The sequence below is a fragment of the Spermophilus citellus genome (genome assembly GCF_964194105.1).
Source record: "Spermophilus citellus genome assembly, chromosome: 17".
Classification (NCBI taxonomy): domain Eukaryota; kingdom Metazoa; phylum Chordata; class Mammalia; order Rodentia; family Sciuridae; genus Spermophilus; species Spermophilus citellus.
In genome coordinates this window covers 65,957,612-65,981,808 of record NC_138199.1, presented here as the reverse complement: position 1 = coordinate 65,981,808, position 24,197 = coordinate 65,957,612, and the positions used below count along the sequence as shown (strand labels likewise).

Here is a 24,197-nt window from a genome sequence, read left to right as displayed (position 1 = left end):
ATAAAAGTGCCCTTTTCAACCTGAACATTAAGAAAAATTAAAATAACAATTGCTGTTATAAAAAAATGAAATACATGTCATTCTACATAACACTGACCGAAAATGCCAAACCCCACTCCATTGTCCTTCCACAATTTAGTAAATATTGGAAAAACAAATCTCATAAAATTTGTTTAGAAACACAGCTCTTAGTTGCTATAGATGCAAAAGATTCTGCTTCTCAAACATCATTCTAAATTCCATTCAACTTCCAGTTTAAAAAAAAAAAAGGCAAGCAAACTCCTTTATTGTATAACTGTGGCTTCAAAAGAATCTAAGAATAAAACTTGGTGGCCAACCTAGAAGCAGAAAAAGAAGTGGATGCATTTCTGTGAGCATTCAGTGTTTAAAAAGAAGCAATTTGAAAGAGAGACAATGAAGGGTTTTGGATCCTTCTGATATGGTGCCTCGTGTATTACTACATGCAAAGCAAAACCGAAAGATCCATAGCATAAACAGCATACTGCATAGTCTATGTTCTTCAGAAGAAAACTGCTGTATCAGAAGCTCAAAGATGTCAGGGTTGAGGTTACTACAATTCAACCTTATCCTAATCACTACAAAATGACTGCTGCAGTTCTGGACATCTGGGAAGAAAAGGGCAAAGGGTAAAGGGCAAAGGACATGTGTTAGCTGACTTGAGTCCTCTTAAAAAAATTTTTTTTTTCTCTTCTGCAAGTTCTTGCCAAAAGCAATTAATTTTCCTGTTTGCATCTCATTCTATAAACTACATTAAATGACAGCTCTAACTGCAAGGTAAGAGCCTGTAATATAAGCCTGTGTCTCTTGCTGCCCTAAATAAAATCAGGGTTCTGGGAGAAAGAAGGAATGTATAATAGATGATCATCTGGCAGTCTCCATCAAATATACTCATAATAAATAATAGCTCTTCTACAAGTAAAGTTCTTTGTGTTGTCATATTCTAAGAAATCTGACATAAATAATATCATTCAATTATGTATTGTATACAAATATACAAAACATTTTATTATATTTAAAACATACTTAGATAAATTGTAAGAAATAATCCTCCAAATATTTTCATATATATACATACACACACACACACACACACACACACACACACACACACACACAGATAAGATACATAGATACACAAAGATAGAAACAGGCAGGCTAGCAGATAGCCACAAATGGCAGAAAGCCAGAAAACAATTATTTCTGTGCCTGGCTAAAGATACAGTTAAAAATGACTGTTTTCAACAAGGAAAATAAACTAACACATTAATTGATTATATCTGTAGCTCATCTGTGGGTGATATCATTTCTTTGCTTGTTTGTATTTTGGTGCCTGGGACTGAACCCAGGACTGGTGTATGCAAAGCTCATGCTCTACCACTGAGTCTTTCAGCTACTTAAATACAGTTAGTGCGGTGCCACTCTTCAAGACTCCAGGTGAAAGGTTTCCTGGCTAAGGCAGCTCCCAATTACCTGTTCAATACAGAGCTGGCATGTTGAGTTCTGCCAAAGCCGCTTCCCACTTTTCTGTCCAGGCCTAGAGAGCAATTGGCTTGAGTACACAGTGTCCCTAGTCCTGATCTGCTTTGGCTGTGTGGAGGTGGAGGTGGGAGTATGAACAAATGTGGAATTTCTGGCCTGGGCTACACTCAGGCAAAAATCCTAAGGTTCCTTCTCTTGAAACCCCTCCCAACTGCCCTAAGGGGTATCTAAGGTGATCAGCAGATAAATGACACTGAGGGAAAGCTCCCATTACATTTGCCTCTGCAGGGGCCACACAACACTCCCAACCCCGCATCCATTCCCTCCTGGATCCTCCCTTTCTTTCACTGATCAGAAACACTAGCAAATTCAGATTGTAGGACTGAGAGAAAGACATGGGATGATTAGTAAGAAAACATCCAGGTTCCCTTTGTTTGCATAGTTACCCTTCACAAGCCAGTTTAAAATCTCCCATTACTGTTCCTGTGCTCAGGTGTACTAAATGTATTTTTTTTTTAAAAAATGCTGCAAGAGGGAGGCGCTCTTTCAACCAACCCCTCCCTTAAACTCCTCAGAAAAAGTGTGTTTGTTTAACAACCAAGAGATGTTCCCCTTACCCTCAGGAGATTCCTTTAGTCTATAGGACAATAATTAGGCACAAAAGGTTAAGACATATACAGTTATTCCCCTTTTTCATGGGTTTTTCATAATCAGGAGTTATAGTGGCAAGGAGGAAAGCAGTAACACCCTTAAGTCTGAATCCTCCCAGCGTCTCCGGCACAGGGCAAACTGGGACCCTAGCACTTTGCCAAAGGAAGCCAGAATAACTTTGGCAAAGCCAGGTGATGAGAGACAGGTTTTCTGGACCGCAATGAAGCTCAAGTTTAGGGAGACATCCCTAATGTATTGGATAAACAGTTTTCTCTGATGCGGGAGAAAAAAAATTTTCCATCACTCAGGTGGGATCTTCTCTCTCAAGTCAGTGATTGACCACTAGTCTACATACTGGGAAATTACAAATGATCAGGAAAAGTGCCTCATTTTCATGTGTTGTCAGGCCTAACCTCAATGTCTACTCCCAGGCCCCAATGATCATTAGTTGATGTAAGAAAGACAACCTGTCTTATATATATGTTAGCATGGGAAAAGACTGGGATGAAATGGAAGAGATGTGAAAAGAAATATTCCTAGAAATGTAAATATGTTATACTTTACTAGTACCATAGGAGGGTCCACTTAAACAGAATAATGGACTTAATATACCCATTAATTATTCTTCCCTATTCACTTGATTTGTATATCTGAACTTATATTCATTGACCTTACTAAATTTATAGCCTATAATATTTTGACAAATGAACATTTAATAAATCTTTAGCCACACAAAGATGTCATGATGTTTTTTTTGCAGATAAAGGCATAATTCACTGGGCTACTACAAGTTCCTATGTGTGTTCTCTTAATGACTAGTCTATTCCACATACAAGCTACAAACATGTCTGCAAATTACCTCCATATTCTTAAGAGTCCACAAGTGTGGTATGAAACAAGTAGTCTTAAATTTTTTATAAATAAATGAAATTAAAAATCAAGGCTGTTGAATCTTTGACCAGTCAGTAGGTTAATAACAGTCAAGGTATTAAAAACAAGAATGTTGGGGCTGGGGATGTGGCTCAAGCGATAGCACGCTCGCCTGGCATGCACGGGGTGCTGGGTTCGATCCTCACCACCACATAAAAATAAAATAATAAATTTATTTTTTAGTTTTCATATATACTGAAAACTAAAAAATAAATATTAAAAAATTACCCCTCTCTCTCTCTTTAAAAAAAAACTAGAATGTTAATACTTTCACGAATCACAAAATGAAGAAAGGAAGACATTTTCTAGTCTGAGATTCTTAATAGATTTTTCTTTCTTATTTTGTTTCTGAAAAAGAGATTATTCATAGATAAATATTATTAGGGGGAAATTCACTTATTCAATGAAGCACTTAAAAATTTAAGATTTCTTTTAATTATTTGTTTTGTTTGTTTTTCAAAACCAAATACTTAGAGATTTTCTTTGGATGGTGTCATTTAAATTAATTATCACAATGGCCTTTGCTATGGTCTGAATATCCCTTCCATGTTGAAATTTAATTGCTATTATAACAGTATTTAGAGGTGGGCCAGTGTTAAAATGTGATTAGATCACAAGGGCACGGGTGGATTAATATCATTATTGCCAGAATGAGTTAGTTATTGAAGGAGTGGCTTTCTGATAAGAGAGGATGAGTCTGGCCGGCTTATTCCCTGTCTCACATGTGCTGGTGGCCCACCCACCATGTCAGGACCTAGCACAAAGGCTTTCTCCAACTGCCAGTGCTGTGCTCTTAGACATCCCTGCTTCTTAAAATGTTAGCCAAATAAATAATTGTCTTTATATTATAAATTTCCAGGTCTATGGCTTTCTGTTATAGCAGCAAAAGATGGACTAAGGCAGTCTCTATTTAAACATTAAAATATATTCTAAAATTTTACCTAATTTCATTTAAAGGCAATATTTAAAAGACATTTCTCCAATATTATAAAATGCTTCTATTTATACTGGGTATCATTATCTCAAAAGTAGTCTAAAAAAATTTTGAATAATAAGAGCCAGCCTGGGCCTAAAAGGATACCAGGACAAAGGTATATCATAATGAAGGCCTGTAAAAGTAAAATCATTGTTTTGCTTTAAGTCTGTTTGTTATCCAACTATACATAAATAATGAGATAAACGTATCCAGATGGTATTCTTTCTTCTTGTAAATTGAGAATGTTTTTTCATTAATTCAACAGCAACATTAGGATGATGAACTAAACTTAAAATCTCTAAGAATGCAAAAATTTGTCAACCAGTTTCAACTGTGCTGGAAGCCAGAATCAACCTTACTAGTCAACAGTACAAGTCAGAATTTTGTCTTCATGGCAAATCACTGGGTTTTTCCAGTAACATATTATCTAAAGACTAAAGAAAAAGGAATGAAATTTAAAGACAGATATTGACATGAAAATACCATTTAACGAGGATATATTTATGAGAGGAGAAAATAAACAAGAAAAGTTGGGAGGCTTCTAGTGGAAGACCCAGAAGGAACTAGTTAACTGACATTCATGCAATGAGTTTACAAGATCAAAAATTTCACTTTAGAATTGCTGCCAATACTTCAAAAATATAGTTGTCTTTTTCAGTCATTTACTTCAGAGAGAATAGGTAAATCATTAAAACATGATTACCTATACACATAGAAATAACTCTAATGTAATACATATTAATTAAAATACAGATCTTTTACATAACTAATTGCTAATAGCTAACACTTATAATGGATTCCATTGAAGTAAAAATTAGGTTATTATTTAAGCAATGTTAAACGAGGTTTTTTAAAAAGTTTCTTCAAAGTGAAAGAAACAGCATGAAACAATTTTTTTAAAAGTTTAAGTCTGTTCCATTTTCTCTCATGGGCCTCATTTTTGAAACAGAAATTCTTTTTCTAAAACAAGCTCAAAGCTTTTATTTTTAATGCAAAATCCCATTGTCTGCTATCTCTAGCAGTCTCCAAATGGAAAAAGATGCCCTACAGCTCTGCTGGCTTTTACACAAAATATTTCTGCAAGAAGACAAAAGTAGTTCAAAACAAAAGCAGAAAAGGAAGAATGCTAAAAATACAGACTATAGAAAAATCTAAAACATGATTCTCCACATAATGAATCTTCTGATTGCTCTTCTTTTAGAATTTTAGCCATATTAGATACATACTTCTTTTTTTTTTTTTTTTTGAAAGAGAGAGTGACAGAGGAGGGGGAGAGAGAGAGAGAGAGAGAGAGAGAATTTTTAATATTTATTTTTTAGTTCTCGGCGGACACAACATCTTTGTTGGTATGTGGTGCTGAGGATTGAACCCAGGCCGCACGCATGCCAGGCGAGCGCGCTACCGCTTGAGCCACATCCCCAGCCCAGATACATACTTCTTAATCAACTAATAATCTGGGACAGAGAACTTGTAATTTACCATGTTTTAATATACATATTTTAATATTTTGTTTAATATTTGTTCAAATTTTCCCTCTAGGATTACTTGGCTGAGCCATGAAGAAGCCTAGCTGTGAGGATTTTATTATAACGGGATCCCTTATTACTACACTCACACCAAGGGTGCTTTCTCTATTTCAGAAACCCAAGTGTACTTGGCAAAAATGTATGTCATTGAAACTACTGAAGTACATTCCTTCAACATAGACAACCAAAATAATGTCCTGCTCATCAGCTGTCATCACTATTAGTTTTCAAGGAGTCAGGATTAGCAGCACTAGACAGATCGGTCTGGTGAAGGCTGCTCACAAAGATTGGACAAAGGGAATGTGGGGCAATAGGGGATTCCAGAGGCATGCACGAAATACGGTCCTTTAACAGATCATTTAGCCAGTCCACAGAGACATAATACCAAGAAAGCAGGAGCGCATGAACTCTTCAGACAAGAGGAGAATGTCAGCAGTTTGATGAAGTGAGACAGCAGACAGATCATGAGCCTAGCACAGCACGGCACAGTCAGAAATAACTTGAGGGGGGGAACAATTGAAGGATAGTCCCAGAAGCAGCTCCACAAATACATCCCTGGCATCCCTGGCCATCCTTATGAGGTAGCCATCTCATTCTGTGACTAGGTATGATTCTTAATATCAGCATTCCTAATGTACCTCCAGGGCTTTCAGTTCTGCCACACAGATTGGAGATTTCTCTCTTAACTTAAAAATAATTTTTACATCTTTTCAATTTTTGATGCGTATTTTCTAATTCTTCATCATTAGTAAATAACATCACAATAAACATCCTTATGAACACATCTTGAATACTTTGTGTTTCTGGAAAATTATGCCCTACAAGTGGAATCAGCAGGTACATGATGTCTATAATGTTGAAACAATTCTTCAGAAGGAGAATACGATTTTATATCACCAACAGAATGTGTGTCACTGCCTATTTTATCATGAATCTCGACCACGGGCTTTCATGAATTTCTAGCTCACTGCTTCTTTACTTTTTAAAAATTTACTAGTGAAAATAAACATTTTCCAGTGTATACAAATTCCAATGTACTTTTTTCACGGAAGCAATATTGTCAACTGCACTGGGATTCTACTCAAGTATAGGCCAATTTTGGATGACTTGTCATCTTGATAATATTGTATCTTCCAATCTATGATGAAAGATTAGCTTTCTGTATACTTACATATTTTTAAATTTTGTGTGTCAAAATTTTATACTTTTCAACACATTTTCTACTTAGTTGATCAGTTTATTTATAAATTTTTTATTCTCTTTGATGTTTTTTGAATTATTTTCTTAATTTCATTTTATATTTTCATTGTTAATATGTAGAATTTATTGATTTCTGTATATTTATCTTGTATTTTGAAAAACTTGTTTAATAACTTGTTAGATCTAATGTATATCTTTTAAGAATAGTGTCAGATTTTTACCTACAAGATCATGATATTTGTAATTTTTCTCCCCACACAGCCCGCTTTTTTTTTTTAATCTCTTCACCTTGGTGCACTGGCTAGAAGCTGCAATACAATGCTGAAAAGAATTGGAAAAAACAGATATATTTGCCTTGTTCTTAGGAAAAAAGTATTAAATTTTCCAACACTGTTTATTAACTGTGGGACTTTCATAGATATTCGTTATCACACTGAGTGAGTTTACTTCTACTCCTAATATTCTAAGTATCTTTAAAAATCATAGATGGGTGTTGAACTTTTTCAGATGCTACTGAGATGATCAAGTGATTCTGTCCCTTATTCTATTAATATCCTATGTAACATTAATTGATTTTCAATTTTTAAAAAAACCTTAGGTTCTTGGAATAAATCCCACGTGGTGTGATGTATAATCACTTTTATATGTTGCTGGACTCAGTTTATGAAAATATCATGACAGATATCAATCTAGTTTTCTTATAATGTCTCCATATTTGGGTAATTCTGGCCTCAAAGAAAAAATTGAAGTGTTTCTTTCTCCTCAACTTTCTGTTTCCCAAGAATTGAAATTATTTTTCTTTTAAATATTTGATGTAATTCACCAATGAGGCCATAATTGAGAAGATTTTTCATTGATAATTCAATTTCTACATTTATTATATGTCAGTTCAGATTTTCTGTTTTTACTTGAGACAGTTTTGGTAATATGCACCTTTCTGTGAATCTGTCCATTTCATCTAGATTGTACAATTAGTTGACATAAAGTTTCTGGTAACATCACTTTAAAAAAATTTTTTGGTTGTATTTTTTATACCTTTATTTTATTTATTTTTATGTGGTGCTGAGGATCAAACCCAGTGCCTCACACATGCTAAGCAAGTGCCCTACCACTGAGCTACAGCCCAGCCCCAATATCACTTTGTAATATTTTCATTTTCCATAGGATCAATAGTGGGTGCTCTCTCCTCTTTTCCTACCTTTGATAATTTGTATCTCCTCACTTTTTTTGTGTGGGTGCTTGGCCTGTCAAGCCAGTCTGTCAGTTTTATTGATCTTTTCAAAGAACTAATTTTTGGTCCCATTGATTTTTCTCTATTTTTCTGAATTCAAACCTTTGCTTTCTGTTCTTTTTAAATTTCCTTTCTTCTACCTGCTTAGATACAAGCTTGTCTTATTTATTTTTTCTGGTTTCATAAAGTGAAGTTGAAGTTATTGATTTGAGAAGTTTCTTTTTGGATATAGGTATTTGAAGCTATAACTCTTTCTCCTAGCACTACTTGGGCTGCATTCCATAAATTTTGATATGTCATATTTTTACTTTAATTCATTTCAAAATATTTTCTAATTTCCCTTGTGATATCCTCCTTGACCCAAGAGTTAGTTAAAAGTATGTTACTTAATTTCAAAATATGTGAGGATTTCCCAGATTTCTTTTGTTATTTATTTCTAATTTATTACTGCTGGAGTCAAAGAACATATTTTGGATGATTTTAATCCTTTTAAATTTATTGAGTCTTGTCTTGTAGCCAAACATATCATCTATCCTGGAGAATGTTCCATGAGTGCCTGTAGTCATTGGGTGGAGTGATTTAAATTACCACCCAGTTTTCAGATTTGCCTGAGCGGCAGAAGTACAAACAGACCCAAAGCAGCATAGAAAAACATTTGAAATTGGACTTGAACAGAGTTCTCCCACAAGAGACAACACTTTTGCTGTGAATGAACTGGGTTGATGGTCTGTTAAAACAAAAAGCTCAACATCATTTTAGGAATTCTAACAGAACGTAGAGATTACAGAATATTTAGCATATACTCCTGTTTCCACATTTCAATCAGGGTTTTGAGATTCACCCATATTGCTAAAGGCATCAATAGGACATTCCTCTTTTATTGCTGAATAGTATTCCATTGTATATACCTCATGTTGTTTATCTTTCCACCTTATTAAGAATATTTGAATTGCTCATATTGGGGCTTTTGAAAATGAAGCTGCCATCAATATTTATGTACAACTCTTTTTCTGGACATGTCTTTATTTATCTTTGCTAAATGCATAGAAATGGAATGGCTGCCACATGGTCATTTATTTTTAACTTTTTACAAAAATTGGCAGTTTTACATGGTGGCTGTTTTATCTTACATACCTACCAGCAGTGCGTAAGAACTCCAGCTATACAACATCTTTGCTAACACTTGGTATTGTCAACTAACTTGTCCTTTTGACATTCTGACGAACATCATCTCATTTTGGTTTTGATTTGCATTTCCTTGACATCTTTTCACGTGCTTACTAGTTATTGGTATATCTTCTTCTATGAGGTAAATGTTCAAATCTTTCACCTATTTTTAATTAGGTTATTTGTTTTAAGATTTCTTTTACATTTTATATAAATTCTTTGAAATATATGTGTCCTGACACAGAGACAAACCCACATAATTACAGTTACCGTATATTAGACAAAGGCACCAAAAACATATGTTGAAGAAAAGATAGCTTCTTCAATAAATGGTGCTGGGAAAACTGGAAATCCATATGCAACAAAATGAAATTAAACCCCTATCTCTCACCATGCACAAAACTCAACTCAAAATGGATCAAGGACCTAGAAATTAAACCAGAGACCCTGTGCCCTTTAGAAGAAAAAGAAGGCCCAAATCTCTATCATGTCAGATAGGCCCCAACTTTCTTAATAAGATTCCTATAGCGCAAGAATTAAAATCAAAAAATAAATAGGGCTCGGGATGTGGCTCAAGTGGTGGCGTGTTCGCCTGGCATGCGTGAGGCACTGGGTTCGTTCCTCAGCAACTCATAAAAGAAAATAAAGTTATTGTGCCCATTTAAAACTCAAAATTAAATATTAAAAAAAGAATCAATACATGGAATGGATTCAAACTACAAAGTTGTTCATTAAAAGAAATAATAAGTGAATAGAGAACCTACAGAATGGGAACAAATTTTTACCACATGCACATCAGATAGGGCACTAATCTCTAAGATATATATAGAACTCAAAAAATATTAACACCAAAAAAACGAATAACCCAATCAACAAATGGGCCAAGGAACTGAATAGACACTTCTCAGAAGAGGATATACAATCAATCAACCAATATATTAAAAAAAAATTCAACATCTCTAGCAATTAGAGAAATGCAAATCATTCTCTGACTTGCTTTGCTTCATTTTGTTGTTTGAAAACAGTCTTTCAAAGAGCAAAAGGTTTTAATTTTGGTGAAGTTCAATGTAGCAATTTTAATTGAAATTTAATTTCTAGTTTTATTGCATTGTGGTAAAAAACATGTCTTCTTTTACATGTCACAATTTAGAAACAATTGAGGTCCACTTTATGATCTACTGAGTTTTAACTGTTCCATGAGAGTACAGTTTTGATGTTTTGTCTCTAAACGGTAGAAAGTACAAACATATAAATTACTATTTTTTTCACCACCACCAATCTATTACAGAAGGAGAAAAATATATTAAAGTATCCAATGACTATGTGTAAATTCCTTTGTGTATTTTTAATACTTGACTTAATTGAGCAGTCTTGATTTTAACATGCAAAAATATTTGTCTAGTTGACTGACTTGTATTTATTCTAATTTGTATGATAGGACTATATTGATGACTTTTTTCTGAATGTAAGCAACATTCTTTTATCATCCTTTTAACATAATCATTGTATAATTTTATTTTAGCTATGTCTTTATAAACAGTGTATCTGTGGATATAAGTATGCTTATCAATATTATTTTTTAATTTTTTTTTAGTTATAGATGGACACAATACCTTTATTTATCTCTATGTGGTGCTGAGGATCGAACCCAGGGCATCACATATGCTAGACAAGCACTCTACCACTGAGCCATAACCCTAGCCCCTTGAAACTATTCTTTACTAAAGAAATTTAGCCTGTTAACATTTATTATTAAAATAGTATATTGTTTTGTTTTGTCTTTTGACATGCCATGTGTTTCTGCTTCTATTTCTTTGGCAATATCCTCTCAAACTTTCCTATTATTTTTTTCAAGTTTTTTTATGAGAATGTACATCTTATTAATTTTATTAATGCCTATGTTTTGTTGACGCAGAATAAACTGGCCTGTTTTGTTAAACCAGAATAAATAATCCATGCTTAAAAATGAGTTTGGCCCAAAGAGGACTCCATATACAGTGAATGAAAACCTAACTTGATGTGCAAATAGGATATAACCTAACCTAAGAATACTCTTGTACCAAAGCATATGAGCCTCGGCCAATCAAAGAAGCTACTCTGAGCCAATCCCAGGCTGAAAGCTGCCAAATTATGACCAAATAAGGGAACTTCCAAACTGCACTAATCAAGTAATCTCTGCATATCATTTCCTTTATGTCTATAAACGTAGTTCATTACTTTGGAAGGCATGAGGGGAATTCTGAACCCTCCTGAATGCTGCCCACATCTAGAGACTTTTTGTGTGTGTGTGCTCACACAACTTTATAAAGATTAACTGGTCTCATAGTCTTCTTTAAGCAGCTTATACCCTTTAAAAATATTTCAACCTACTTTTCCCTGATTTTAAGAATCTTATGAGCCACACTTTGATCCTCCACCACTCTCACTATTCACCTACTTCTGTTTTCTGTTCTGGGACACACAGGGCATCAAACACGCTAGTCAGGTGCTCTACTACTGAGTGCACCCCTGGCCCTATTCATCTACTTCTTGATCTTTGTTAGTATAATCTAGGGATTTAGATTCAAGTTACTAAATATGCATTTTATTAACATACCTTCTTTTCTAGAAATCAATTGTTAGCATTATACTTTATAAGATTTTTATGATTATTTAAATTTTATACTTTATTTGGATCTAATATTATCTCCTCACCCTTTTATATGATGGTATTCTATGTGTAAAGTCCTATGCATTCATCTCTGGATTAATGTTTTCATATAACTTTTTTTCCAGAAAATAAGTGGTATATATTGTGTGACTTATAATATATTAAGATGTTATTCTATTGATTTTATGAGTTAAAAACTCCTTGGTAATATGTAAAAACAAATGACTTTTCTCTTTCAAAGCTGTCAACATCACACAATAATTTTTCTGATTTCTTTGCCAGTGTATTCCTGCCTGGAAACTTCTATGATATTCACTTAATTCTTGAGCTTCAGTTCTTTTCCCAGGATGCATGCAGGTTTCACTGCATTAATTTTACTTGATATGTATTCTTTTATAATGGTACTACCTGTCTTAATTTTTTTCCAGAATTATACAGTACATCATTTTCAGAAGTATGCTTTTCTTTGTCTACAGTATGGTCTCACAGTCTCCATGTTATTTGCCTGCTTTTTAACTCTTTAAAAGAGTGATCTTTTTTTTTCCTGTTTTTCCTTTTTTTTTTATTGATTGTTCAAAACATTACAGAGCTCATGATGTATCATCTTTCATACATTAGACTCAATTGGGTTTTGAACTCCCATTTTTACCCCAAATACAGATTGCAGAATCACAACTGATACATACTCACATCATTACATAATGGCATATTAGTGACTGTTGTATTCTGCTACCTTTCCTATCCCCTACTATCCCCCCTCCCCTCCCCTCCCCTCCCATCTTCCCTCTCTACCTCCTCTGCTGTTGTTCAATTCTCTCCCCTTCCCCCCCCTCCCCCTTGCCCCTCATAACCTCTTATAATTTTGTGTATCATTGAAGGTCTCCTACCATTTCCATATGCTTTCCCTTCTCTCTCCCTTTCTCTCCCCCATTCGTCTTTGTTTACTATTAGTCTTTTCCTCATGCTCTTCCTTCCTGTTCTGTTCTTAGTTGCTCTCTTTATATCAAAGAAGACATTTGGCATTTGTTTTTTAGGGCTTGGCTAGCTTCACTTAGCATAATCTGCTCTAATGCCATCCATTTCCCTGCAAATTCTATGATTTTGTCATTTCTTAGTGCTGCATAATACTCCATTGTGTATAGATGCCACATTTTTTTTATCCATTCATCTATTGAAGGGCATCTAGGTTGGTTCCACAGTCTAGCTATTGTGAATTGTGCCCTATAATCACTGATGTGGCCGTATCCCTATAGTGTGCTCTTTGAAGGTCCTCAGGGAATAGTCCGAGAAGGGCGATAGCTGGGTCGAATGGTGGATCCATTCCCAGCTTTCCCAGGAATCTCCATACTGCTTTCCAAATTGGCCGCACCATTTTTCAGTCCCACCAGCAGTGTACAAGTGTACCCTTTTCCCCACATCCCTGCCAACACTTATTGTTGTTTGACTTCATAATGGCTGCCAATCTTACTGGAGTGAGATGGTATCTTTTAGGGTGGTTTTGATTTGCATTTCTCTGATTGCTAGAGATGGTGAGCATTTTTTCATGTACTTGTTGATTGATTGTATGTCCTCCTCTGAGAAGTGTCTGTTCAGGTCCTTGGCCCATTTGTTGATTGGGTTGTTTGTAATCTTATTATTTAATTTTTTGAGTTCTTTGTACATTCTGGATATTAGGGCTCTATCTGAGGTGTGAGGGGTAAAAATTTGTTCCCAGGATGTAGGCTCTCTATTCACCTCTTTTATTGTTTCTCTTGCTGAGAAAAAACTTTTTAGTTTAATTAAGTCCCATTTGTTGATCTTGTTATTAACTCTTGGGTTATGGGTGTCCTATTAAGAAATTTGGAGCCTGACCCCACAATATGTAGATCGGAGCCAACTTTTTCTTCTATCAGACGCATCATCTCTGATTTGATATCTAGCTCCTTGATCCATTTTGAGTTAACTTTTGTGGATGGCGAGAGAAAGGGATTCAATTTCATTTTGTTGCATATGGATTTCCAATTTTCCCAGCACCATTTGTTGAAGATGCTATCCTTCCTCCATTGCATGTTTTTAGCTCCTTTACCAAATATAAGATAGTTGTAACTTTGTGGATTAGTCTCTGTGTCCTCTATTCTGTACCATTGGTCCACCTGCATGTTTTGGTACCAGTTACATGCTGTTTTTGTTACTATTGCTTTGTAGTACAGTTTGAACTCTGGTATCGCTATGCCTCCAGATTCACTCTTCCTGCTTAGAATTGCTTTTGCTATTCTGGATCTTTTATCTTTCCATATGAATTTCATGATTGCTTTATCTATTTCAACAAGAAATGCCGTTGGGATTTTGATTGGCATCGCATTAAACCTGTAGAGAACTTTGGGTAATATCGCCATTTTGATGATGTTAGTTCTGCCTATCCATGAACAGGGTACATTTTTCCATCTTCTGAGATCTTCTTCTATCTTTCTCTTTAGGGTTCTGTAGTTTTCATTGTATAGATCTTTCACCTCTTTTGTTAGGTTGATTCCCAAGTATCTTATTTTCTTTGAGGATATTGTGAATGGAGTGGTTTTCCTTATTTCCATTTCAGAGGTTTTGTTGCTGATATACAGGAATGCCTTTGATTTAAGCGTGTTGATTTTATAACCTGCTACTTTGCTGAATTCATTTATTAACCCTAGCAGCTTCTTTGTAGACCCTTTTGGGTCTGTTAGGTATATTATCATGTCGTCCGCAAATAGCGATAATTTAATTTCTTCTTTTCCTATTTTTATGCCTTTAATTTCTTTTGTCTGTCTAATTGCTCTGGCTAGTACTTCGAGAACTAAATTGAATAGAAGTGGTGATAGAGGGCATCCCTGTCTTGTTCCAGATTTTAGAGGGAATGCCTTCAGTTTTTGTCCGTTTAGGATGATGCTAGCCTGAGGTTTAGCATATATAGCTTTTACAATGTCGAGGTAAGTTCCTGTTATCCCTAGTTTTTCTAGTGTTTTGAACATAAAGGGATGCTGTACTTTGTCAAATGCTTTTTCTGCATCTATCGAGATGATCATATGGTTCTTGTCTTTAAGTCTGTTGATGTGGTGAATAGCATTTATTGACTTCCGTATATTGAACCAGCCTTGCATCCTAGGGATGAATCCTACTTGATCATGGTGCACAAGTTTTTTGTTATGTTTTTGTATTCGATTCGCCAGAATTTTATTGAGAATTTTTGCATCCAAGTTCATTAGAGATATTGGTCTGTAGTTTTCTTTCTTTGAAGTGTCTTTGTCTGGTTTTGGGATCAGAGTGATGTTGGCCTCATAGAATGAATTTGGAAGAGCTCCTTCTTTTTCTATTTCTTGAAATAGCTTGAAAAGTATTGGTATTAATTCTTCTTTGAAGGTTTTGTAGAACTCCGCTGTATATCCATCCGATCCAGGGCTTTTCTTGGTTGGTAGTCTTTTGATGGCTTCTTCTATTTCTTCCTTTGTTATTGGTCTGTTTAAATTGTGTGTGTCTTCCTGTCTCAATCTGGGCAGATCATATGCCTTAAGAAATTTATCGATATCTTCACTATCTTCTATTTTATTGGAATATAGGGTTTCAAAATACTTAATAATTATCTTCTGTATTTCTGTAGTGTCTGTTGTGATATTGCCTTTTTCATCCCGTATGTTGGTAATTTGAGTTCTCTCTCTTCTTCTCTTCGTTAGCATGGCTAAGGGCCTGTCTATCTTATTTATTTTTTCAAAGAACCAACTTTTAGTTTTATCAATTTTTTCAATGGTTTTTTTTGTTTCAATTTCGTTGATTTCTGCTCTAATTTTAATTATTTCTTGTCTTCTCCTACATTTGCTGTTGTTTTGCTCTTCCTTTTCTAGGTTTTTGAGGTGTAGTGTGAGTTCATTTATTTGTTGGTTATTTCTTTTTTTGAGGAAAGAACTCCAAGAAATGAATTTTCCTCTTAAAACTGCTTTCATTGTGTCCCATAGATTCCGGTATGTTGTGTCTGTATTATCATTTGTCTCTAAGAATTTTTTCATCTCCTTCTTTATGTCTTCTGTAACCCATTGATCATTCAGTAACATATTGTTCATTTTCCATGTGATGTAGGATTTTACCTTCCTTCTTTTATCATTGATTTCCAATTTCATTCCATTATGATCAGATATGGTGCATGGTATTATCTCCATGCCTTTATACTTACTAAGCATTGCCTTATGGCATAATATATGGTCTATCTTTGAGTAGGATCCATGTGCTGCTGAGAAGAACGTGTATCCACTTGATGATGGTTGATATATTCTATATATGTCGGTTAAGTCTAGGTTATTGATTGTGCTGTTGAGTTCTATAGTTTCTTTATTCAGTTTTTGTCTAGAGGATCTGTCTAATGGTGAGAGCGGTGTGTTGAAGTCACCCATAATTATTGTGTTGTGGTCTATTTGACTCTTGAACTTGAGGAGAGTTTGTTTTATGAATATTGCAGCTCCATTGTTTGGTGCATACAAATTGATAATTGTTATGTCTTGTTGGTGGATGGTTCCTTTTAACAGGATATAGTGTCCTTCTTTATCCTTCTTGATTAACTTAGGTTTAAAGTTGATTTTATTCGATATGAGTATGGCCACTCCTGCTTGCTTCCGAGGGCCATGTGAGTGGTATGATTTTTCCCAACCTTTTACCTTCAGCCTATGTATGTCTTTTCCTATCATATGAGTCTCTTGAAGGCAGCATATTGTTGGACTTGTTTTTTTGATCCAGGTTACTAGCCTATGTCTCTTGATTGGTGAGTTTAGGCCATTAACATTTAAGGTTACAATTGAGATATGTTTTGTACTTCCAGTCATGCTTCTTTATTTATTTATTTTAGTTTGGCTGGTTTTACTTTTTGGTTATTTTCCTCCCCCTTTATTGAGACACCTCCTGCTGTTAGTTTTGGGCACTATTTTTCAATTCCTCTTCTTGTAGTATTTTGCTCGAAATGCTTTGCAGTGCTGGTTTTCTTGCTGCGAATTCTTTTAGATTTTAAAAGAGTGATCTTAAGGGAATATTTAATATTACATCATTGGCCCCCAAAAGTGCTTTTACTGAGCCAAGGTAACTGTCATTAGTCAGCTTTTCTCAGAAAGTTGTACTCTTGGCCTAATTTTTAGCCTAAATTCTTAACTATATACTTAAAAATTATTTCCTGGAGCTTTCTCTTCAATATTTTCTCAATTCCTTTAATTTTCAGCCAGTCTGAGAGCTTCCTATTTGCTCCATAAAATATCTGGACCGGATACACATCCTGGGGCCTAACTCTGGTCACTGCAGGGAGTTGGAAAGAGGTGCACATCCAGGCAGCACAAACACACAGCAGGAACCCATCTTGTATCTCAGGCAGCAAGTAGAAAAAAGAAAGAATGAGACCTTAGACCCCACTGTCAGAGCCCAAATGCTCACAAGTCAGTAGGAATGGAAATCAGATTAAGAAAATAACAGCCAAAATGGGCATAGTGGCAAGCTAAGCCCTACAGGGATCAGTGGGATTCAAACAAAACTTTCTTTGGGGACAATTTTACTACCAATGTGTGCTTGGGACACCTAAGCAAGGTAACTACAGCTAAAAATGAAGTCACAAATGAGTATACTACAACAGTGTTTCTCATTAGGAAAACTTGAAAATAAAATAATCCAAAAGTTCTTTAATAAGAGCTCTAATAATTGCTAATATGGCTATATTCATGTGATAAATATATTTACCAAAAAAGGTTTGCATTAAATCAGCTTAGAGCATAGATACATAATATCAAATATAAATAAATAAACAAGAATAATACATAAAATCTGCATTCATCTAATTTTCTAAAAGTAGAAAAACAAAATAATTATATATCTATAACATACAATATATAGCTTACATATAGCATATCTGGACATTAAATATGCATAAAAGTATTATATTTTTAATATAACTAATTAAAAGTATATAATATTTTATATATTCATATTATACATACAGAACTTAAATATATTCAAGTATAAAATAAACTGACATAATTCACACAAAATTAACTATAAATGTGGAGAGGAGAGAATGTGACTGGACATGAAAGACAAAATTAAATGCACTTCATTGGTGGTGTTTCAGTTTACATAAACAGGTGCTAATAATTTTTGATTCTTCAAGATGAGTACCTAGGTGTTTGTATTAATTCCTCTTATTCTTTTACAATTTTTTTAATTCTCTCAAAACAAAACAAAAACACCATTTAACCTGAAGATAGTCTCTTTCTTCCTGAACTGTAAGTTGAAAATATTTTTCTGTAACTGGTCAATAATGCACTGTTTTTGGAACATACAAAAACAGGCTTGGTCAACTTGAGCCTGTGCTCTGCGGAACAGTCTAATTGATGGTGGAGTTTTTCTTGCAAGCTGAGCCATCCTCCAGATGAGAAACATTTCTGCTACTACACCATTTATAGAAGTGGCTATTTTTCCCCTTAAAGTGCTGGGGATTAAACCCAGAGCCTTGGTCATGCAAGGAAGTTGCTCTACCACTAGCTCCATCCCCATCCTACAGAAGGGCCTTTTAAATGATTGTTCTGAAATTCTTTAAGGATGAATCCAAGGCTAGAAGCCCTTCTCAGTTTGAATCTGTGGCCCAATTGTATGGCTCATTTAGATAATTTTTATTTTATTTTTTAAAAGGCGAAATGTTTCTCTTATTGAAGATGAGAATGTACCTTCCTACTGACAGAGTGACTTTTAAGAACACTGTGGTTGTCTCTTACCTGCTCTTTCATTTCAGCATAGACCTTCTCTGAATTCAGCTCCACCTGCCGCTTAAACTCTTCTAGAGCAGCGTCTGCCTGTTGGGCCTGCAACCTTTGAGCCTCAGTCACACGAGTTAGTTGCTCCTCTTTTTCCCTAGAAAAGTTCAGAAAGTTCCGGAGTTAAACTATAAAAGCACTAGACTTCAAAGAAAACTACTCAACCTTCTCTAAAATTAAATTCAAATTTCAATGGTCTAATCCAAATTCTACTAAACTTCTCTTTAAAAAGTTGGCAACAAAATAATCTGTCTCAGGAAAAATAGGTATGAACATATAATATGTATTCTGATGAGGGCATAACTACTTCAAAAAACTTCCCTAAAAACAAAACTGTATAAAACCATGTGTCTCCACTGACTGCTGAACATATAAACAAAATGTGGTATATTCATACAGCGGAGTATTATTTGGACTTAAAAAAAGATACATTCTGATATAGTCTATAACATAGATAAAGCTTGAAAACATTAAAGTAAGTGAAAGAAGCTGTCATAAAATGTCATGTATTGTATGATTTTACTTATGTGAAATATAGGTAATATATAGAAAAATATAGGTAAATATATAGAGAAAGAAAGTAAATTTGTCATTGCTAGGAACAGGAGGGATGGGAAAATGAGAGTGATTGGTAAAAGATTTGGGGTTTCCTTTTGAGTGAGCATGATCTGGAATCAACAGTAATAGTTGCATATTCTTGTAAATAACTAAAATCCACTAAATTATACACTTTAAAATAGTGAGTTTTATGGTTTGTAAACAATATCAAAATTTTTTTAAAAACCCAGTGTACCAACAGAAAGATGCGTTTTTATCAGCAGTGGCTTTGTAGCTGGTCAACACAGTAGATACTGCCTTCCATAGACTTGCCTAAAAGAATAAGTAACCATCTAATTTCTTCATATCTTAAACTCAAGTCGTATAGTCAAAAGGGTTCAACAAAATAAGAGAAACTCTTGCGTGTTAATAGAAGGAAAAGTAGACTTTAGTTTATAAATGCACACAAGTTTATAGTAGCTAATTTTATTTGTGACTAGGTGCTGGGCCCTAAGCAAAATACTTCTATATATTTTCTCACTGTAAACCACAAAAGATTGTTTTCATAGCCTTCTTTTACAAAACAGTAAACTGGAGCTTACAGACATGACAGCTCAAGCCAGGACTCCCAGGACAGCAATCTGCTTCCAGAGCTCCAGTTGTTGGCTGCTATGCTGTGCTGCTCTCCTGATTTTTCAGATGCCATGAGTAACATTAACTTGTTCATCTTCCCAGGAAAGTTATAAAATATTATCTTATGACCAACTGTAACACTGACGAATACTGGGGATCAGGTAATTTAATTAACCCAAATCACATTTTAGACAAACATCATAATTGGGGCAAAAGACTATTCTAAACCATAATACCGCCTTTTACGAGGTGGGCAAAAAGTAGCTTGAGCTTCTTGGAGTTACTCATATAGAAGTTTAATAACCCCTTGAACATATATAATTTCTAGGCTTCCTTATAAGACCATATATATAATGTAAAGTATCATACTACCAAACTTTCTCCCATTAAATTGAAAACCTTTTTCAAATTTTAAGGGGTCAAAAGACTATGTTGCCTAGTTTCCATTTCAGAAGATATCTCCTGTCTCATTATGATGAGGTATGTATATACAGATCAGTGTTATTTCCACACCCCTTCCGTCATCTGCCCTGTGCTGGGCATGGCTTATCTGTAAATAAGCAGAGGGACATATCTTTGTGTATGGGCTTAAAGAACATTCCCTGAATCTTTATTTTTTACTTAAAGTACTTCTGCCTTTGTCTATATAATCTCTTCATACCCTTCCCTACATCCATCAACCAGAAGACGACAATCAGACTGCACCTCCATGGTAAAGAACATTTCCACTGAAAGCCCTCCTCTCCTGTGTGTCTCTTTTACTGGCAGAGCCACCATTTTTATGACCTACGGGGTTTAACACTGCCCCAGAGTGATGCTCTACATGAGAACTAAGCCATTCCAGATCAGGATGCCTGCCAGATGAGCTCTCAGTTTTCGTATTTTACATCACTGGAATCCAGGCTTCTGAAACTTTTTTTAAAAAAGAGCTTCTCTATAAATTGTTCATTTTAATTAAATTGTCCGATTTAAAAGTCTTTCTCTCTACTTTTATTTTACATGCAGTTAAAGCAAAATGTTTTAAATGTTAGCTGATATTGCTAAATCCTAAGGCCTTAACATTAGTGATGCTTTTGTGTCACTTAACACCAATATTGGCTCAAGGATAATAATGATTAATAACTAGAAATCATGCTGAAGATTGATTCCAAAGGCATCACTACATTAAATACTAAGCACTCTAATGGCTACAGAATTTGAATTTAGTCTGGTGCATTTTTGCCTTCTTTATTCTATTCTTTCCCTAAAGCAGGAACTCTTCAGTTACATGTAGGATTTCTCTGGTAAACACACTGAATAATTTGAATATTTGAATACCCCAATATCAAAAAGCATGTAGACTTAATGTAAAGTCATATAAACTATAATGGACACCATGGTATAGACTGGAGTGCCAAATATATTTTCTCTGGTATGATGGTCAACTTTAAGGAAGGAGCTACCTGTCATGTTGGATTAAAAGTGTTCTAGGGCTGGTGCTATAGCTCAGTTGGTAGAGGCTTTGCCTCACATTCACAAGGCCCTGGGTTCAATCCCCAGCACACACACACGCGTGCGCACACACACACACACACACAGCAAGCTTGGAAGGACAGGCTGTCAAGGTTGATGAATGATGACTCCATTGCCAGCCACAACAAGGGCTGTTACTCTGCCACTCCCCTACATTCATCAATGAGAAGATGACAATCACCACTGCACCCCCATAGTAAAGCAACATTTCCACTGAAAGCCCTCTTCAGTGGCTAGTTATACTATGTCACTCTCTAATTTTTGAGACCCTCTGAAAATTACCTGAGAAAACTATTTTATAATTTGAGTGGAAATTTATCAAAAGTTTACTTTTTATCTGTTTATCTGAAAAGAAAGTACATTGGACAATATTGGAAAGCTTAAAAGTTTGTATATCATAAAATATAATCATATAATTTAACAGAGCTTATAAAAATAAATGACCTAGGGATGAAGTATCAACTTTGTCTTCTCCATTTTGAAGGTCTCTTGCTTATAAATCTTTCAATTTAATAAGATCAATCTTATTCTTTTCTTTATTTCATTCTTTCCTATCCAGTTTAATTCATTTAATTTATAACTAAGTTACAACTACATAAATCAAGTTTTAAGCTTGAGCCATCATCCATGTATCTTAGAGATCATTTTAAAATGTTAAAATAAAGGCTTGCATAAAAAAGCACATTATTTTTGACAAAATTTCTAGCCTGACCTATGAAGAGCAGATATAGTTTTATATTAAATATCAAGCCTGGGGAAACAATACCATCTCCTAACTAGTCTCCAACCTCACCACAACCAGCTCTGCTAACTTAATAGAGAAGCTAAATATCAAAGGTCTTGCTTAATGCAAATCAATGTTCTTGCCCAGTAAAGCCATGACAAACACATGGAACTTCGCTAATTCTTGGGAATATTCTTCCTTAACATAAATTATCTTAATTTAAATAAAGAGGTGATAATCACTTTAATGAGATCCACTTTAATTTTTACAAGGTGATGACACTGAAATGAAAACTTAGAGCCTCTGAAGGGACTAGGGTCTGCTCCTCACTGTCATAAGAATAGTGTTCCTTTTTACTATGATTCCAAACAGTGCATCCTACAAGGAGTCAGAAAAAAAGAAAAAAGTGACTTTGAAGATTATGTTCTTCAGTAGAACTGGTTGTGGGGCTGAGTATAAATGCATCACTCAAATGCCTTAAAGCCTGGCCTCCGTGAAGATAAAAAGGTGGAAAGAAAATTTGCTTTTTAAGCTCTGATTTATTTATAAAATGCTGTAAATTTCCTCATCTGAGTATATAAAGAATAAAGAAAAAAAGAAAAAAGCAGCAGCATTCTTACACAACCACAAGCCAGCTCAGATTAAAGGATGTTCTGAAGTACATGATTATTCCAGAAAGGGCAATAAAATGTAGGGGACTAATGGACTACAATTTAGTATTTCTTGAGTTTTACAAGCTAACATTTCTATATGCAGGCCAACCCTAATTTGAAAATCTTCCTTTGGCACATTTCTGAACCAGCACTTTTGATAATGATGGCCATGATCCAACATACATTTATAAGGCTTCACATTACATTATACTTCATTTGCTGCCAGCTTGGCATCTCTACTGGAAACTCCAAGAAAAACAAAACAAACAACTTCAAACAAGTCTGAAAAACAGCTAGAAGACTCTCCATTCCTCTCCAGCTGGGTTGCAGAACAAGACCTTTAGGAGGCAATATCACCTATGTTCTTGGCTGCCAACTGGTACTTCAATTGATTAGACTGGCTCAGTCAAAAACATTTTAAAATACCTTTCACTAAATATTTTAAAATACCTTTCACTAAGCATGATAAACAAACTGCTTTAGCCTCCTTTTCATAGGATTTCTAAAACTAGTAGTCTTCTAAATTCTTGTAAAAAAATGGCAAATACTTTAGACATCTAAACATTTGATAGTTTAGGAGTCAGAAGGGAATGCCCAGTAAAATGGGCATTGGTATTATTGACCTTAAAACTGAAAATATGACAGTGCTCCCCAAATTCATCTATGAAGTCAATACAAACAGTGTGTGCAGAGCCACACTCTAAGATTTAAGAAGATTCAAGAGGCCAGGGACAGCTCTTCCTTTGAGCTCCTGCAAGAGCCAATACTATCACCACCTTGACTTTAGCCCCTAAGTCTCACTTTGAACTTCTTACCTCCAGAACTATAAGATAATAACCTTGAATTGTTTTAAGACATTAAGTTTGTAGTAATTTGTTACAACAGTGATAGGAAACCAATGCAACCTAAATACTTGTACTTATTAAACACTGCATTCAATGGTATCTATCTATCTATCTATATGTGTGTGTATATATATATTTTTTTTTTGGTACCAGAACTTGAACTCAGGGGCACTCACCTACTGAGCTACAGTCCAAGCCCTATTTTGTATTTTAGAGACAGGACCTCACTGAATTGTTTAGTGCCTCGCTTTTGCTGAGGCTGGCTTTAAACTCACAATCCTCCTGAGCTGGTGGGATTACAGGTATACACCACTACACCTGGTGGTATCTATGATATTTAATAGACAATATATAAAACTTTATAATAGTGTTATGAGGAACAAAATAAGAGTGGGTATAGGGCAAATTTAAAAGTTAAATCAGGCAAAGAAAAAAAAATCCCCAGGATGAATTGTGTTAAATCCTTAAATATTTAAAATTTCTGTGACTGTTCACTCACTTGATGTTATGATTTGGATCTGGAATTTCCCATTGCCTCTATAGGCTCAGGTGTTAAAGGCTTGGTTCCCAAAGCAGAAATGTTCCAAGGTGGGGCTGTAGTGAAATGACTGAATCATGAGGGTGCTACTCATAGATGAATAGGCTGTTGGGAGCAGGGGCTCAGTTGGAGGATGTAGGTC

The 24,197-nt window shown here is 34.9% G+C and overlaps 1 protein-coding gene across 9 annotated transcripts in view; it reads right to left on the bottom strand.

Moving 5' to 3' along the window:
• Positions 1 to 24,197, bottom strand: part of CEP112 (centrosomal protein 112) — a gene marked incomplete at both ends in the record, with an annotated part of 491,423 nt that overhangs the window by 287,354 nt on the left and 179,872 nt on the right. For all 9 annotated transcript variants that reach the window (XM_081273022.1, XM_081273019.1, XM_081273024.1 and 6 more), the window contains one exon: positions 18,575 to 18,710. In XM_081273022.1, the coding sequence (XP_081129148.1) occupies positions 18,575 to 18,710 (136 nt within the window). The remainder of the gene's footprint in view (positions 1 to 18,574; positions 18,711 to 24,197) is intronic.